The sequence below is a fragment of the Lytechinus variegatus genome, chromosome 11 (assembly GCF_018143015.1).
Source record: "Lytechinus variegatus isolate NC3 chromosome 11, Lvar_3.0, whole genome shotgun sequence".
NCBI classification, from domain to species: Eukaryota; Metazoa; Echinodermata; class Echinoidea; order Temnopleuroida; family Toxopneustidae; genus Lytechinus; species Lytechinus variegatus.
This window is the reverse complement of record NC_054750.1, coordinates 14,638,359-14,656,330: the sequence shown is the minus strand read 5'-3', so window position 1 is coordinate 14,656,330 and position 17,972 is coordinate 14,638,359. Positions and strand designations below refer to the sequence as shown.

Genomic DNA, 17,972 nt, shown 5'->3' with positions numbered 1-17,972 from the left:
ACTGTGGATGAACGTGAATAGATAACAAATATTGCTGGCAGGACCTGACTGCACGTTCTACAAACCTTGGATGGAGAGGTTTCCTGTTGTGTAATGAAAAAAAATGTTCATATTTTATTATCGGATCATATCGCATGATTATTTCATCCAGTTGTAGAAAATGAATTGTAGTATACGGGGGTAAAGGTATGAATGTTATATTTTTAATATTTTTCCCATAGTGTCACTGGCATTTTTGTAGGACACGCTACATAGTGTCCTCTCTCTGTACTCTTTATATCATTACTTTATAGAAGTTTATGAAATAAACACAACCTTGTCCTTTCCACGCACCATCAGGTATCACACTCGCTAAGCTTCGTCAATTGTGTATTTTGAATTGTTATTTGGCGAGGATATAAAATTCTGCGGGACCTGTAGGTGGATGTGCAGTAATCACATTCACATTGGCTTTCCTCTTGCTGGCGCGTGAAGAGCGCCATCATATTCAACTCCTCCTACTGTACTACTACTGCTGCTACTACTACTACTACTACTACTACTACTACTACTACTACTACTACTACTACTACTACTGTTACTGCTACAACTAGTACTACTACTGCTACCACCACCACCACCACCACACCACAACCACTTCTACTACTACTTCATCTACTACTACTACTAGTAGTAGTACTACTACTACTACCACCAACACCACAGCCACCACTACTACTACTACTGTTACATATAAGAATTGTAAGAGCAATTATATTCATTTATGATAAGGAACATTCCAGAATGTCTTTGTTAAAGCTTTTGTTATGCAGGCCTCGCCTATAAAAGGCCAAGGAGTTTTATTGTTGAATAGGGAAAAGCAGACAACAGATTGCTACACAATTGCCAGCCTGCAGTGAAATGAAAAGAACAGTAGGATTAACTATGTTATTGACATGTTGATTTCACCGAGGCCATTCAAGAAAGTTTTAGAAATGCAGAATGCTCCAGAAAGGAGAATGTTCTAAATGTAGAGAATACTAGAAGTCTCTAGAATAGTTGTAATTTGTATAGAATCTGCAGTTTCTTCAAGGACAGATCATATCATACCAGATCACTTCATCACATCAGATCATATCAGATCAGAGCTAAGAGTTTCACGCCAGACTTTATGTCAGAGCAGAGTTTATTTCCACCTGGAATAATTAGCTTCTGTGGAATTATTTGCACGCCATCAATGAACTGTTTGCAGTTATTTTGAATGAGAAATTCTCAGTTCTCATCGAGATCATCAACCGGTTTTAATGAACACTCTTCAACCCACGGATTGCTGAAATTGACTGTTAATCATCATCAACATCGTCTTCACGGACATTTCAACTCGTTACAGTGACTCGTATTATTCATCGTACTTCAACATCAGTTTTATCATCGCCATCATTAATAAGGAATCTTCCCAGCCAACCTGGATTATATATTGGACTATCGTATCTGTGAACTATAACCCTGGATTGTACATCAGACACTTCAAGAGAATGATGTAAGATTGTTTGGTTTTATTTTGTTTAAGTACATGATTTATTCCCTGTAATAAAAAAAGGGAAAAAAATCAAATTAAAAAATTAAATCTTATTATTTGTTGCAGTATCGTAACACTACTACTACTACTACTATTACTGCTACTAATGCTAATACTACCACCACCACCACAATCACCACTACTACTACTACTACCACTACTACCATCACCACCACAGCCACAACTACTACTACCACCACCACCACTACTACTATTACTACTTCTACTACTCCTACAATACTACTACTACTTAAAGCTGACCCATGACCGATTATCTAAAAAAAAATGAAAAAAAAAATGACTAGCTAGACAAACACCATGTCCATTTTATAAAATTTTAAACATAACATAAAAATACAATGAAGCAATGAACTACACAAGTGATAGACACTTGATTTTGAATTACCAAAACTTATTTAACCTTAATTTTAATGGGTACTCCATGGAGCAAACAGTATGATTTGAACAGATAAATAGAAATCAGAGAAACAAGCCACTGAAAATTTGATTGAAATTGGACAAGCACTAACAAAACTCTGGTACTTAAAGATTTGCATCATTCCATGCATTATGGAACGGTTCTAGGCATGTCTTCATGAATATTTAATGAGCAAACTGATGTCATATTCCCAGTTGGTCTTTTGTATTTTGAAATTAGGTTGATTCATTTTTTTCTCCAAGAACTAAACAAATTGGATTAGAATTGATTTAGTGCATTAGATATTCATTCCTGCTATTTCATTATAAGAAAGACAATTTTTTATATCATTCACACATTTATTTAAAAAAATGAAACAATTATTTTACATAACATAAGAAAAAGGAATATGGGGATGTGACATCATCAGTACACCTAATGACGTATATAACAGGGGTCGCGGGGGCTGGCTTCAGCCCCCCACTTTTTCCAAAACCGTGTACAAAAATGTAAAAATGACCATATGATTGTGATTTATTGCATGGTCAGCCCCACCCCCACTTTGAAAACCGTTCCGCGGCCCCTGTATAACCTTTTCACAGAATATTGCCAAACTTTAAAATTCAATAACTCTGTGATTTTCACCATTTTGCTCTGTGAATTTTACTCCATTTATTTAGACATAAATATTTTCAGTTCGGAGCACCCCTTTAAATTCTGATTCCTTCAGTCGCTTCAGCGCTGATTTCGCTATTAAATCCTGAAAAAATATTATTTGCCAATTAACACATAATAATGTGATGTTTATACACATTGACAAAGATAATGACACACCACCATTGCATTTCAATGTTCCCTGTTATTAAATTGGTAGTTTATATCAAGAGAAGAAGACAATATTATGAAATTTGTTACAAATCGCGACTTTTCCAGTCTATAGATAAAATGATTCTAAAAACCAAGCTAACAACTATTTCACTTGACTCATTGATTTGCTAAAATCCCTAATATTTAAGTTGAATTGTTTGCAAAATATCTTTTTACAAAATTGTAGCCAGGGTCTCGGGCATAATATTGAAGAGCAAGTCCACCCAACAAACAGTGGATATCAAAAAAATAAAAGGTGAAAAATAAAGCAAGCATGATGCTAAAAATTTCATTGAAATTTGATGTAAAATAATTATTAAATCATTTTTTTTAATTCACTTATTTTCAAAAATAGTTATATGCATGTCAAATTGATGTGTAATTAAAAGCTGAGGGGTAAATTTATCCCTTTCTTTTCAAATAATTTTTTTTTGTGGAATTCCCCAAGAAACTAACTTAGGTATCAACATTTATCCACATACCAGGGTGTAGCTTCATAAATTTGTTCAATTTTACAGTCAACTAGTGACCCGTTCTTTGGGAAGGGTGACTTGTTAACCTAATCAAATAAGAATCGCACCGAGATGATTATTATATATAAATCTAAAACATCGGGTTTCAGTTTTAGCGGATTGGAATCGCAGTCATTGACACACAAGAACCACCAGGAGGTGTTTCACAAAGATTTAAGTATGCCTTAGAGTCGCGCTTATATACCATGGCGCACATGATATGTAACGTGCAATCTGACTCTAAGTCTAACTCTAAGTTGTCTGTAAAGTCATGCACAACTTACAGTTTTATGAAACAGCCTCATCCACCACCCCCTACCCCCCCCCCCTCAAACAAAATACAATATTCATATTCATGATATTCTGAGCATAAATAAGTCAACAATACACAAAACAAACAACATGGTTGGATATCTTCGAATTTGAATCAATGTCATTGAATCAATGAAGTGTCTCTGAATTTCAAGACTGCACAATACTCATACATTTCAAAGTTGGCTGTTATTCTTTGGGGCACTAAATTCATATTTTCATATTGTTTATCTTACAAGGACTTGTGATTTAACCATGGACTTAATCCTCTGAAGTCCAAGACCTAGCCCGATGACAACAGATTCCTGTTTTTCTTATGGAAGACAGTAGACAATATCATACATTGCCCTGGGTAGCGGGGGTGCTGCGTGTTATTCCCCATAGGCAGCGCCACCAATAATTCAGGTAGGTATGCTAAAAACTAGAAATATTGGTGAAAACTTTTTTTTTCTTGCTTGTAAAATTTTTCATGACCCAAATTACCATCATTTTGTATTGAAAAAGCTTTTCACTTGTCAAATTTTTCTTTCAAACCAGCACCCCCTATTAAAAAATTGTTCCCACTGCCCAGGGGGGTGTTTCACAAAGTATGATTTAAGTCACACTTAAATGCTGAAGCGTACATGATATGCAAAGTGTGATCTTATTGATTGATACGCAGTAGTGCGTGTCCTCATGAGATGATCTGACAAATGTGGTCAAGCCTTTCATACCATACGCGACTCGGTATTTAAGTGCGAATGTAAGTCATACTTAAGTATCAAACAGTTTTATGCCCATCACATGTGTGTCATACCTATAAATGCATTTGTGCCCATTACAAATTACTCAAGGTCTCTCAATTGATATCATGCATACTCCCATCAACACAAACATGCACATTTATATGTATATAAAACAACTGAAACAGGTGTCCCTGATTTTGTCTATATTACCACATCCGATTTACTGCCATGATTTTTTTTTTCAAAATAGGTGAACTGTATTGCTGAAAATCAACGAGCATATTCTACTTCAAATAGCACCTCATGGCACTTATTTGTATAAGCACAAGAACAGACTATGAGAAGTACATAAACTCAGATGTTTATCAAATTTATGACAACCATTAGTCCAATGCATTCACATATAAAATCTTTCCAATTCACCAAATTATAACTTGCATGTTTAATACGCAATAAATATTTTTCACTACTGAAATATGTAAATGAGATTCGCCCACATTTCATGTTGTACACGCCATCTGTAGCTCATGTATACCTTGTGAGTTAAAAAAAACTTGACACCTCAAAAATACTCAATTCAAAGAAAAAATATGTTATGAACACATAATTACAATAAATGATATGAAAGGGAATGCTCTTCCAAATAATTTGATACCATATTTATGTGGTATGTGTTAATGCCTGGATGATCAAGAGGTATTCTTTGCGGTGATGTAAATGTTGATTTGTTCCAAAGTACATGTAAGGCATGACTGCAAGGAATAAATCCAAAAGTTAATGATGTCATAAACCTACAATGGTTGCATTAAATCCATTTCAAAACACCTTTTCAATTTTGACTAAACACTTTTTTAGTATGAATGCTCAAGTCAATGTCATTGAAAACAGATTTGCAAATACGTTTACTAACTCATGTTGGATTATGACATCATTGGCGTCTAGATTCATTCATTGCAGTATGGTTTACTTTGGTGAAAATCAAAGTTTACGACGCTTCAAAAAATACCTACTCATTATCCAAGCTTGAAGACATACCACATAAATCAAATATTTGGAGAAGATACTCTTTCCACCCATATATCATAATTATGCATTCATGACATATTTTTCCCTTAAATCAGGGATTTGTGAGGTGTCAAGTTTTTTTCCAACTCACACGGTATAGTCCTGAAGAAAACAGAATTGTTTAGTTGTGTGAAGCAACATTGAATGGCATGAAGCCCCACTAAAATAAACCTTTATAAAGGTTACACCCTTCAAGTGAGCACCTGTTACTATCAATTGTCAAACACAAGGGTGTGAATAACTAACTTGCTCTGTTAACTTTTACATACTTAACTACTGGTATGCTTATCTATGTGTCCAATAGTTGAAACATAAAGCTATCTTTATACAATGAGATGAAAATATAATACAACAGTATAATGAAGTGAAGTGACATTGAAATGTTTCGTGCAAGGTAATACATACTCTTAGGTTTTTATATCAACAATGTTTACTGCTACAGTGGTTGCTCATGAGAAAGTGAACCCCACCAGAAATATATTTAAAGTGTTCAGGTTCTGCCATGTTTAAGATATATTTTATTGTGAATTCAGGTGATATAACATTCAATAAAGTTTGTTTCTCTGGGATTGCTGAACATTTTAGTGTTGTTGTCTCCATGCAACACTCAACATAAAGGAGTGGATTTTGTGATAGGGTTCACCAACTTTTAAGCATAACTGTATAAAATGACCATTTAGAAAGTCATTAATTACACGTTACATTCTTCTCCTTATCAATCATCGGAATGGAAATCTTATGAACCTTGAATTTCCTGTTTTACTAAGTCTTTTGCAACATACAATAGTTTTCAAAAATATGACACCATTTTACAAAGTTCCTGACAAAAAAATAATAAATCTGACATGTATGCAAGTTCCTCTCTTTCCTAACTTCCCTTTGCCCCCAGAATGATGATTACATTCAAATACAAAATTTCTGGTAAAATTATTTACATGTATGCGAGGTCCTCTCTTTCCCATCTTCCCATTGCCCCCAGAATGATAACATTCAAATACAAAATTTCTGGTAAAATTATTTGTGAGAAGGCTGTAGGCCTTTTAAATTCATAATTCCTTAAAGCAAAATAGAAAAAATATATATTCAAACAATAAATACAATAAATTCTTTTAAACTGCTAGAAAATTATTTGTAAGAAGGCTGTAGGCTATTAGAATTCATGTTTCTTATAAGAAATACAGAAGAAAATATGAACCTGAACTCTCTCTTTTTAAATGTTCATCTGTAACAATGTGACATCATCCTTACTGGACAGAATACATTGTGATATCATCCTCACTATGCTGCAGCATTTTCACACAGTGAATGGGTTAACCCTATGATGTCATGCTGTGATCTTAAGTAGGTGTTTTATCTTGTCTTAAAAATTACCCCCAATACATATGGGGGTAATGTATCCCCGAACCCACTGAAACGAAGTGTTTTCTTTTCAAGCAATAAATAGAACTAAACATTAAGACAGGCTATACAAATTCAAGTTCCGCCAATCCATGTCAGTATGCAGGAATGCCATCAGTGACTTTTCCATGATAATCCTACCATTTCAGCATAGAACAACATGGGAAAGTCACTGTAAAATGCACTAAGCAGAAACACTGCTAATGGATGAGACGGGCATTTCAGATGCGGTGCCTTAGTGAAATAAGCTTGAAAAAATTCACTTGTGGTATTCTATAATTAAAGGCTTTATTGCTTACCGTAGGTCTATATCCTCCACTCATCACAACTCTACATTTCTGCTTCCTCCAAGGGCATTGGCTGCAAGCTGCATTGCCGAAGTAACTGTATCAGAGAGAGCAAATTTGAAATTATCCTTTGAAATCTTGACTATTCATTCAAAAAAATTAATGCTAGAAAGATAGAGCTGCATTACAGCAAGCCAGAATATTTAGGAAAAGGAAAATACAATTTCAGTAATACAGCAAATAAAAAAAATGAAAAGGATAAGAATAAGAATAAAATATGACTCGTCATTGAAGTATTATGATCCTTAAAAACTAAAAATTTCTAGTTATTCAAGTATCATGACCGTTAAAAGAATTTTTTTATTGTGTTTCAAGCATGTCTTAAGGTTAAGGCTTAAAAGTTAAATTATTTTGTATGATCTGACATTTCAACCTTAAAAATGTGTACCTGTGTAAATAAAATAATGATTTTTCTCTTTGTTTTGGGAAAATTTAATGTTTTACTTGAGAATATTCAGCCTCCTAAGTAGATATTCTTAAATTTCTTTCAAAAAAATCTTCACCTTACAAATCTAATGATTGCATATACCAGAAAGCTATCAAAAACTAATAATATCCTCAAATTTACGGCCCATCCAATGTTCAAGACCTGTTTCATGAAATCAAAGACATCAAAGTGAGAGTAAACCATGCACCAACTCACCAACACATTTGGGTAAATATCAGAACAATCTCTCTAAATATCAGAGTTAAATTTATTACATGAACCAGTCCACAAATAATGTTTTGCACAATCTCACAGAGAAACACTGCTGTACACATGAAAATCTCCAACAAGAAGGTACGTCAATTGTACATACCCATATCTGCATTTGAGTAGAAATATTTGTATTTAGGATTTCCTTTCGTGTTGTATAGATCAGGTTGAACAGCGCCATCTGAGTTGAGAAAGAGAATACGGGGAATGTATCCACCATCGGGTTGAAATTCTGATCCTTCTGGTTCTTCATCGTCCTAGAAAAAAGAAACCCGAAAAAGAATGTGACAGGTTTAATAAGTTGACAAATGGACATTAGACAAATTTAAATTTACTTCCAGAAATTGAATAAAAATAAACTACAAACAAACATCAATAAAGTCTAACATGAAACAATTACAATAGACTGCATAAGGCACCTTATCAAAAGTCAAAGCTGCAGTCTTTCCTGCAGGAATCCTGCAAGTAGCTTTTCATTACAAATCATCACAGTCATCATAATAGCGACTGCAGGAAAGCTGCAAAGAAAACATCCTTGTAGTAGGATTCCCTGGTAGATTGTGCTACACACTGCACAGCAGTGACTATAGCTTCTACAGTGCGTATCAAAAAAAAGTTTACACTTTGAAAAAACCCTGGGAATTGAAAAATATACAACATGTGGGTAATTTTTTCACATATAATTATGGGTTGTCTGTGAATGCATGGAATCAGAAAACCCCAGCCTCCAAGTTTTGAATAATGCCACTTTGCTTACCCTTAAACTTTTATTCAACTCCTTCAATTGTTTCCATATAGAAAAAACTTGTTCAAGGAGTGAATTTCAAGAACAGAGAATCAAGTGCAATATCAATGTAACAGTCTACAGTACTACTGGAAGGCATGGTGTCTGTACAAATCTATAATGAGGGAATTTTAAAGTCACTAGGTAAACTACCTAAGACATGTTTGTAATAAAATGTAAACTTACCTCAACATTGACCATCACAAAGTTACTACTAAGTTTTAAAATGTCCTCACTGGCAGCAAACTTTGGTTTTAAGGCTGAATGGAGAGAAAAAAAATCAAGCACGATATTAGACAGCTATACATCTTTTTCTCATCAATGCCAAAATCTCATCTACATGTAAAGTATTGTACCTTCATAATGGCCATCTCTTTTCATGTTGGTCAAGCCATGTCAAATTACTAAAAAATAATGCTCATCAAAGAACAAAGTGTTTAAAAAACCATTAGACCTACTGTTCAAGCCATGGATGTATTAATTATCATTCCAGAGGTTTTCTCACCAACATGCAATATTGTTATCATGATAATGTATGTCTAGTTACATGTACTTTAGATTACTTGTATCAATGGGCAAAATGAGTGCAATATTGCTACATAATTCAACTCTGCGAGGCAATTATCCAACTCAAATGCGCAAAATAGACAACACGCAATTTATAAGCAACGAAATGCGCAATACTACAGTGTGTATGGCGTCAAAAGGAGCTACATGTGCATATTAAGTTGCGATTCAATGATCAAAATTATTTTGTTTTTCTTTTGTTCTTTTTAAACTGAATGTCTTGCTGTTTTCACGGCAAGTGGTTTGCATACTATTAGGTTTCTTTTGTGGGTCATCAGATATATTGCATCCATTACAATGAATATTGCATGATATAGCAGAGTTAGATGTATAAAAATAAACCAGATCAAGACCTACCAAGATATGGTTACAATTAACCTTGAATTAAATTACTGCTTGCTGCAACTACTATGCTTTGACAAGATTAAAGATTAATACCATATTCACCTTTACATGCACCACACCAGCTCTTGTGAATAACCAACATCAACGGTTTGTTGCTGTTTCAAGAAAAAATATTAGAGAAACATAATTGATTGAATAATGAGCATACTGGGGATAAAATATCTGTCATGCTTGTTCAGTTGGGATATATTGAAGACATCTTTTGACAGTGACACATCTAGCTGGGTTGGATGCTGTAGGTTTTTTTTTTAGCAGAACAGACTCAAGAACACAGTAGATAGACTGAAAATTCCGTCAAATGACAAAGAACAGCTATTTTTATTAATATCATTAGTTTGGCGTCACTTGTGCCTGGGAGGCGAAAGCGAAATGAATCACTATGACCCACAGGTCTCTCATTCCCATATAACTGATTGGGGGGAATGCAGGTGGACCACTACACCGGGGTTTCCCCCCTACTCTTATACGAATAGTGCAGTGGGTTCTTAACGTTCAAAGGTGATGCCTCTCTTCTCCATGGGGCCTCCATTTAACGTCCTATCCGAGGGACTGAGTGTTTTCCAGTGTAACATAGCCTGCATCTATGCAACATGGGAGAGACGTTTACACACAACGCACTGGCTTCAGTCATCCGCCCGGGGTGGACTCGAACCCACGATCTTTGGTTCGACAGGCAAACACGTTTGCCCTGCACGTTACAGTTCTTTGTTAGAATTTGGTGAACCGAAACAGCAGTTTTGTCCTCACAGACATAGTTTCGAAGCTGACAAAGAATTGCAAATATGTTGTTCCTCAAGATTCCAGGATGGAAATGCCGTTTTGATTCACAAATTTTCTTCAAAGGACTTCTTGGTTATTCATTTCATTTTGTTTATTTCCATTTTCAACAATTACAGTGTGTTTTGTACATTTTGACATATAAATAACGAAACATGTTTTAAGTATCCCTGCACAAAAATTATATTAAAGATTATTACATATTAGGTTGGAAATGGAGGAGGCAGCTAAAAAGCGGAGCTTGTAGAGTGCAGCCTCCTAATAAATATTCTTGCAGTTATAAAAATCAAAATAACAACTTGAGCATAAACCAGTTAAATTAAAAAGAAATAGGGGAAATTAAAATAGAAAAAGAAATAAGAAAAAGAGAGATTAAAGGTCTCCAGAATCCAGCCCCAGCACTCACAAACAGACCTCGTTGATCAACAAGAAAACAAAAGAGATGGAAAAATGTACGTCACATGATAATCATGTTTGATTTAAAAAAATACAAGAGTTTGAGTGATGAAGAGTTAATTCAATGGTTATCTTGGAGAATTTTTTTGAACTAATATTTGAAACAATTTAGATGTTATTATTAATAGTTCCCCAGAGTCTAGGGCTTTCAAAAGTAAACACTGATTTTGCAAGGATGGTCCGGGGTAGTGGTAAATGGAATTCATCTGATTGACGTGTGGGATATTTGTGAAGAGTTTTGATTTTGTTAAAGAATTAAATATGGGTGGTAACATAATATTGTTTAACTGATACATGAATAACGTATTATTATATTGGTACAGTGGTTTTATTTCTAGAATGTTATTGTTGAAAAAAAAGTGATCTGTGTGGGATCTCAAGGACAATTTGAAAATAACATGCAACACCTCCTTTTGTAAAAGCAATATTCTATCTAGGTAGGTTGAGTAAGTATTTCCTCAAACAATTGCTCCATAATTTAAGAAAGCGGTCATTTTGCCGATGGTTACAGAAAAAAAAGAAGAAAAAAAGAAGAAAATAAAAGTTGGCCTAACGAGTTCTGGGTCATTCCATGGGGTTGGGGCAAAAATTGTGACATCAGGGTCAAAAAATAGAAATGTAATAAATGTTTTATTTCTTATATGTTTCATGGGACAATCCTTCAACTAAATCCACTTACAGGCATTTGATACCACCCTGCATATTGGAGTAAACTGAGAAACAAGATTTGACAAAATACCACAGTTACATGGACATCATTTATCATCCTTGCTAAGACTATGCTCTCCCACTGTCAAAAAAAAGGGGTTGATCTCCATTACTCTTGATAAATATGTTGCTAACTACATTGTTAGTCACTTAATTCCACACTTTCCAACATGGCATATATATTTTGATAGATTTACATGTAGCATCAATAAATGGAACTTGATGCTCTGTGTGTATACCAGTGCCATGTTCTGTGTCATTCTTTTTTCTCACCAGTCTAGAAAACTGAATTTATGATGGCATGTAGAACTAAATAGTTGAGAGAAGTCATGCCTCAACAGAATGGAATATTCTCTTTGGAAAACTCAATTACTCTTTCTGGCCTAACCTTCTATTTTTGGTGTTACCACCGTTACATGGACATCATGTCTCAGTAACAGAGGTATACTTTGAAGCATTGTTAAGTTAAGGTCCATTAATGGCCATTACACACCAAATTCCACTTTGTGCCTTAGAATATTTGCACAAGATCAATTGATTATGGTAAAATCAATGTTGAATAAAGCATTTTTAGGGAGGAAGTTGGAAGAAAAAAACTTTCTTGATAACACCAATATTGTGTGAAATTGTACGACATAGAAAGTCAATGTGTGTTTTCCAAGATAATTTGTTGTCTATTATGAGACCTAAAAAAAAACTTCAATGTCTATATTGTCCAATTTAATATTAAATGGCAATTGTTCTAAAGATTTGCTAAAAAGTATGCATTTTGTTTTTGTACATTAATTGACAATTTGTTAGCTCTAATCCATTATACCAACTTATCCAGTTCATCATGAAGGACATTTAACAATAAATTTTCAATGTTTTTAAATATGTTGTGCGTTGTGGAGTGAAAACTCCTTAATACCATTTTGGGGCCGGCACAGGTTTGTGAACTTTGTGTACAATAGTAAGCCCCCTTGAATCCAGCTGAATCCACATATTTTTATAGACATGTTTTAATTGCATTGTACGGAGAGGGGCGGGGGGATTTTTCCATTCCTCCCACTAAATTCAAAATTGAAACCAAAATTATTAATAAACAAACTTATTAATACTGTACGTGTACATGCAGATCTGAAACTGTTATTTGTTACAGTACTATAATTAAACAGATCATCACAATTTTAGTTATTGTCTCAAGTGGGACAGAAAAAAAAAATCTTTAGATTAGCTTGCCTTTTGTTTGGGGGCTATTTGCCTAGTCTGCAGGCACAATGGTTTTTGCAATTTGCATACTGCACAGTCTGAAGTGATAAGACTAGTAGAATCACTATGTACTTTGGCTAGTTCTACAGTACACAGACAGGCTTTGGCATCTAGTCTTCACTCTAGACCTTTTATTGGTTAAAGTGTCAAACATTAGTCTGTGCTTGCAGATTTCTATTTGCAATGGCTAGCAGAGTCTTTATTAAATTGTTATCATATGATAAAGCAAGCTTTATCTAAGGAAAAGGGTGAAATCGAAACCTTTGAACAGCTCTGAAATTCACTGAAATTACCGTACACATTCCACCGTCTAGTTCACATGGTTTTTAAAAATCTACCTGTTCTTTTTTTATCAGAAATTTTTCATATATTTTGACAACCTTATTAGACAAGATGTGTGAGTGAATGACCACAAATGAAAAAAGATTGAAATTGCAAAAGCTTTTACACCTTTGTACAGACAAGAGTACACAAACACTGAAAATGAAATAACACAAAATAGCTGTATAAGCTAAAAAGATGAACTCTCACACCCCTGACGGTGATGAGATGTACAGTACCTATATACATCATTCAACAATACCTGGCAGCACAATAATTGCCTACGGTGTGTGTGTATTTGAGTTTTGTCAGACGTGTATTAATCAGGTATGATTATTTACGTCTGGGACCGACCTTTAACGTCACCGTCCGAAAGACGTGATCAGGGCTCAACCTCAAACCTCTGCATCAATTTGTAACTTCCACACAGCTAGGATTACAGGCGCACGCCACAACGCCTGGTGAATAGTGAACGCAAACTTACGTGTTTTTGGCCATCTCCTTTCCATCTTCAAAATTAAGCCAATCATACTGTTCTCCAAAACCTAAAAACAAACAAGAGAGAATTGTGTCAAAAAGAGCATGTTATGATTGATCCTTTTTTTATAAAGGGAAAGTCCACCTCCCCCCTCAAAAAAGAAAAATTTATTTGAAGAAAAATAGAAATTCATCTGGCATAAAAAATGTTGTAATATTTTATTCTATCTTTTCACAAGGCAGTTAAATGCACAACACAGTGAAATATTCAAATTAGACATTCATTGTCACTCCCTCCTTTTTATTTTGTATGTTTATTCTCTGAAAAATATTTCAATTTTCAAGAGATTTGGGCAATTCCATGATTTTTTACACTTAAAGAAAGTTCAAATTCTACATTCTAATAAAGTAGTGCTTTGCAATAATAATTAAAACATAGAAAAATTTGCGCAATCCGCAATGGAATGCTAAAAATTACAACGATCATAAACGTTGGTCATATTCAAAGTTGATCACTTAATTTATGGAAGTTTATATAAGAATATAAGGTTTAAGAATATAAAAATATAATATTTAACTTTGAAATGTTCAATATTTCAAAGTTAAGGAGTATAGAGACTACATTATTGCTATATAGGGGCCGAAAGAGGCTACCGTGATATTTGCTTTAACATGACATAGGAGCTGAAAGGGGCCTACCCTACGATTTAAAATGCGCCTCTTCGTATGGACTTTCCATAATTTTTTTTGATGAATTTATCTTCATTTGTAAAGATTGTGATGGATTCGTAAGCTATAAGCCTAATCTGTATCTTAAACTCAATTAGCTATTTTGTTACTGCAGATTTTTGTTTTGTTTCACATTTCAAGTTATCCCAAATCCAAGAAATAATTTTCATTGATTAAAATTTATCTCATCAAAAAATAATGATCATAATGAAAATGAAATAAATAGATTATTTAGCATGTTTAACATCTTATTTTATTATTTTTTTTGTTGCTGAACGTTATAAACACGTTTTTTACCTTACGTAATTTCTTTTAAAGAAATTTGTTTTCATGTTGTTTAATTATCTATATTGAGAAAGCATGAGGGGCCAGAGAGATAGTGCCGCCCATTCCGATACTTCAAGTTTATCTTTTTTTTTAATGGAAAAGGGGTGGGAATAGGACAGGAGAATAAAAGAAAACATATTTTAAAAAATATTTGGGCCTACATTGCCCCCGAAGAAGTTAAAATGACATCCGTTTTTGGTCGTCTTGTCGACCTGAAATTGATGACAACTAGCACCCATATAAAAAATAACTTGGCGCCATCCCAGATAAAATGCATCATCAACCCCCTTAAAAAATATGTTTAAAGGTGATATGTCAGTGTGGCTTGCCGTAAACGCATTTTCTCTCAATGCCGACGGTGGCAGGCGGTGTGCAAAGATCATTCCTACGTAGGACATGGCTGGAGGTGTCTTTCCAAGGACCATTCTTTGTATCGTCCAAATCGGCTTTATGAAACAGTTGAGCGATATCTCGTTCTTACGTAGAACGGTTTTATGAAAGACCATTTCATTTTAGCCATTTCAGCACACGTGACTCCCTAATTAGAAATTCACTGCCAAATGCGGTTCTTTGTGCTAGGTTGGTATATGGCAAGATCCTAGTCTTGAGGACGCAATGATGATGATTTTTTTAGATATGTCATATATTTCTTCATCATTGACGTCTTGACACTCTCTCCATAGTGCCTTCAGCGAACGACCAAAACAAAGATGGATTCCCCCAATAATCCATCCTTTTAAACCGAATTAAAGAGCATTCATTTAATTTTATTAATTCTTACACCTTCCTACGCCTAATGCGTAGGAAGGTTTTAAATATTACTATTTAAAAATGTAAAAAAATGAAGATTTCTTACCTAACTGATGCCGCGTAGACCCCTCGTTCCACATGTAAACAACGGAAATACAATAGCGTCGACCCTTGAACCGCTTATGTATGACGTACTTCCGGAAAGCAATGCCGTCTCAACGAACAATTTAGAGATAAAAAATCTTATTTAACAAATATTAAAATTTATTTCGTGATCATAAATAATTCATATCAATATATATAAATTATTTATGATCACAAAATAAATTTTAATATTTGTTAAATAAGATTTTTTATCTCTAAATTGTTCGTTAAGACGGCATTGCTTTCCGGAAGTACGTCATACATAAGCGGTTCAAGGGTCGACGCTATTGTATTTCCGTTGTTTACATGTGGAACGAGGGGTCTACGCGGCATCAGTTAGGTAAGAAATCTTCATTTTTTTACATTTTTAAATAGTAATATTTAAAACCTTCCTACGCATTAGGCGTAGGAAGGTGTAAGAATTAATAAAATTAAATGAATGCTCTTTAATTCGGTTTAAAAGGATGGATTTTTTTGGGAATCCATCTTTGTTTTGGTCGTTCGCTGAAGGCACTATGGAGAGAGTGTCAAGACGTCAATGATGAAGAAATATATGACATATCTAAAAAAATCATCATCATTGCGTCCTCAAGACTAGCAAGATCCCCCAAGTCTGCACAACTCAGTCCCACTTGTCTGCGCACACGCATATATCTTATCTTAGACCAAAAGCTTCAGTCTCTGTTTTGTTGGTTGTTCAGCTGAACTCCATTGGCTTCACTCACCAAATACAGAGACCGAAGTTCTAGTGCGATCTGTACAGGGGACTCAATGGCCATATGTTTATGTACTTAAGATCGGATAAAACGGGGAAATGAATTTGCGCGACAGCCGAGGTAAGTCACTGTTTTTGTTCCTTTTAACTTCATTTTTCTCTGTTTTTTGGCAATTATTGTCAAGAAGGAATATAAATTTGCATTTTGGTAATGTTAATTTTCAAAATTTTTATTCATTAAAGACAAAAATTGAAGAGCCCCGACTTGGAGATTTTGCATTGCAAGTCTCCTAATGGTGGCTGCACAATAAAAAATGTTTAAAAAACTCCTCGAAACAGACGGCTGCCAGCTGTCTAATCTTATCTGTGTGATTTTAGTAAAATTTTCTAAAAAAGATACGCAACAATTCGAACGAATACAAATATGCCGCAAAACATAGAACGATAATCAATATTCTTTAAAAAAATCTGACTCAAATTCAAAATGGTGGGAAAATAATTAATTACGGGCTTTTCATGAGGCAGCCTAAAAAGCAGCCTTTCTTATCAAAATCCCTGAATCGTGATCGTGTGCAAAGTGAATGAGTGTTGCAGACATTTCTTTTTTTCAATCTGAAATTGAAAATGACTGCCCAATTTTTTTCCAAAAAAATCCTATATTTCTTTTAAATTTTTGTGAGATTTTTGGTACACTTACTCATAATTATTTAAGGAACATTGTTAACTGAAAGAATTTGTGAAATAAAAAGGATATGCACGTTAAATCTTAACTCAAATTGTTAGGTGCGCAGACTTAAGTTTGGGCCTAAAATTTAATAGTAATCTGCAGTCCCACTGCATTAAATTCGTGTGGGCACTACTTGGCCATTTTATACTATTTTATGAAAATTACTTACCACGTCCCTTAGTTTCCTCTGCTAGCACATCCCCAAGTAGACAGAGAAGTGTTCCGACCAAAAACGTGAGATACAACTCCATTTCAATTAATTTTGTAAAAGAACAGTTAGAATGTGAAGAACGCTCGTCCTACATTAGATTAGTTTGACTTTGGGCAGACGTCAACACTGTCGACCACGTATGACTAAAATGTTGTGAACGCTAGGGGGCGGCAGCGCCGGCGTGGGGTAGATCAGTGGGTTCGAGGACCTTGCCGAGTATGAATGGTCGCAAAAAGGGTTACGTCCACTTTGGACCATTCCGGGAAAAAATCATGCTTTTTATTCTAATTTAATGAAATATTTTTTATGAGAAACTAAATTGTCATGATGTACTACCCTATCATGTGAACATAAAATTGGGTATAAAAGAAATCTACCTGTCTTCATTTTTTCTATATTATTTTTTTCTAAAATTATCATGTGGACCTAACCCCTTTTGCAAGCAAACTGAAATAAATCCAATCTCTTTTGAATAAAAAAAGTGATTTTCTTTGCCACTTTTATTCACGTTTTAATGTTATGTTAATTCAAATTTTCTTTTGTTATATATAAAAATAATTGTAAGCGAAATTGCATTCATTTATTTAGATGTTTTCTCTATAGGATGTTCATTGCCTATGATTAAGAGAATATTTCAGAATGTCTTAGTAAGTTTTGCAAGATACGCATGAGATAGAGCAATGGTTTTTATTTGGGTATTTTTGTATTGGACAATAGAGACCGC

At 34.3% G+C, this 17,972-nt stretch overlaps 1 protein-coding gene across 1 annotated transcript; it reads right to left on the bottom strand.

Annotated features, from left to right (window-relative positions):
- Positions 1 to 5,547: 5,547 nt before the first annotated feature.
- LOC121423771 (thioredoxin domain-containing protein 12-like) lies at positions 5,548 to 17,374 on the bottom strand. The gene is made up of 6 exons (XM_041619257.1): positions 17,207 to 17,374; positions 13,653 to 13,713; positions 9,698 to 9,750; positions 8,870 to 8,943; positions 8,003 to 8,156; positions 5,548 to 7,239 (listed from the first exon to the last, which is right to left on the bottom strand). Exons 1-6 carry the CDS (start codon positions 17,286 to 17,288, stop codon positions 7,178 to 7,180), a joined length of 486 nt encoding a protein of 161 aa, XP_041475191.1. The 5' UTR covers positions 17,289 to 17,374; the 3' UTR covers positions 5,548 to 7,177.
- Between the last annotated feature and the right edge of the window lie 598 nt (positions 17,375 to 17,972).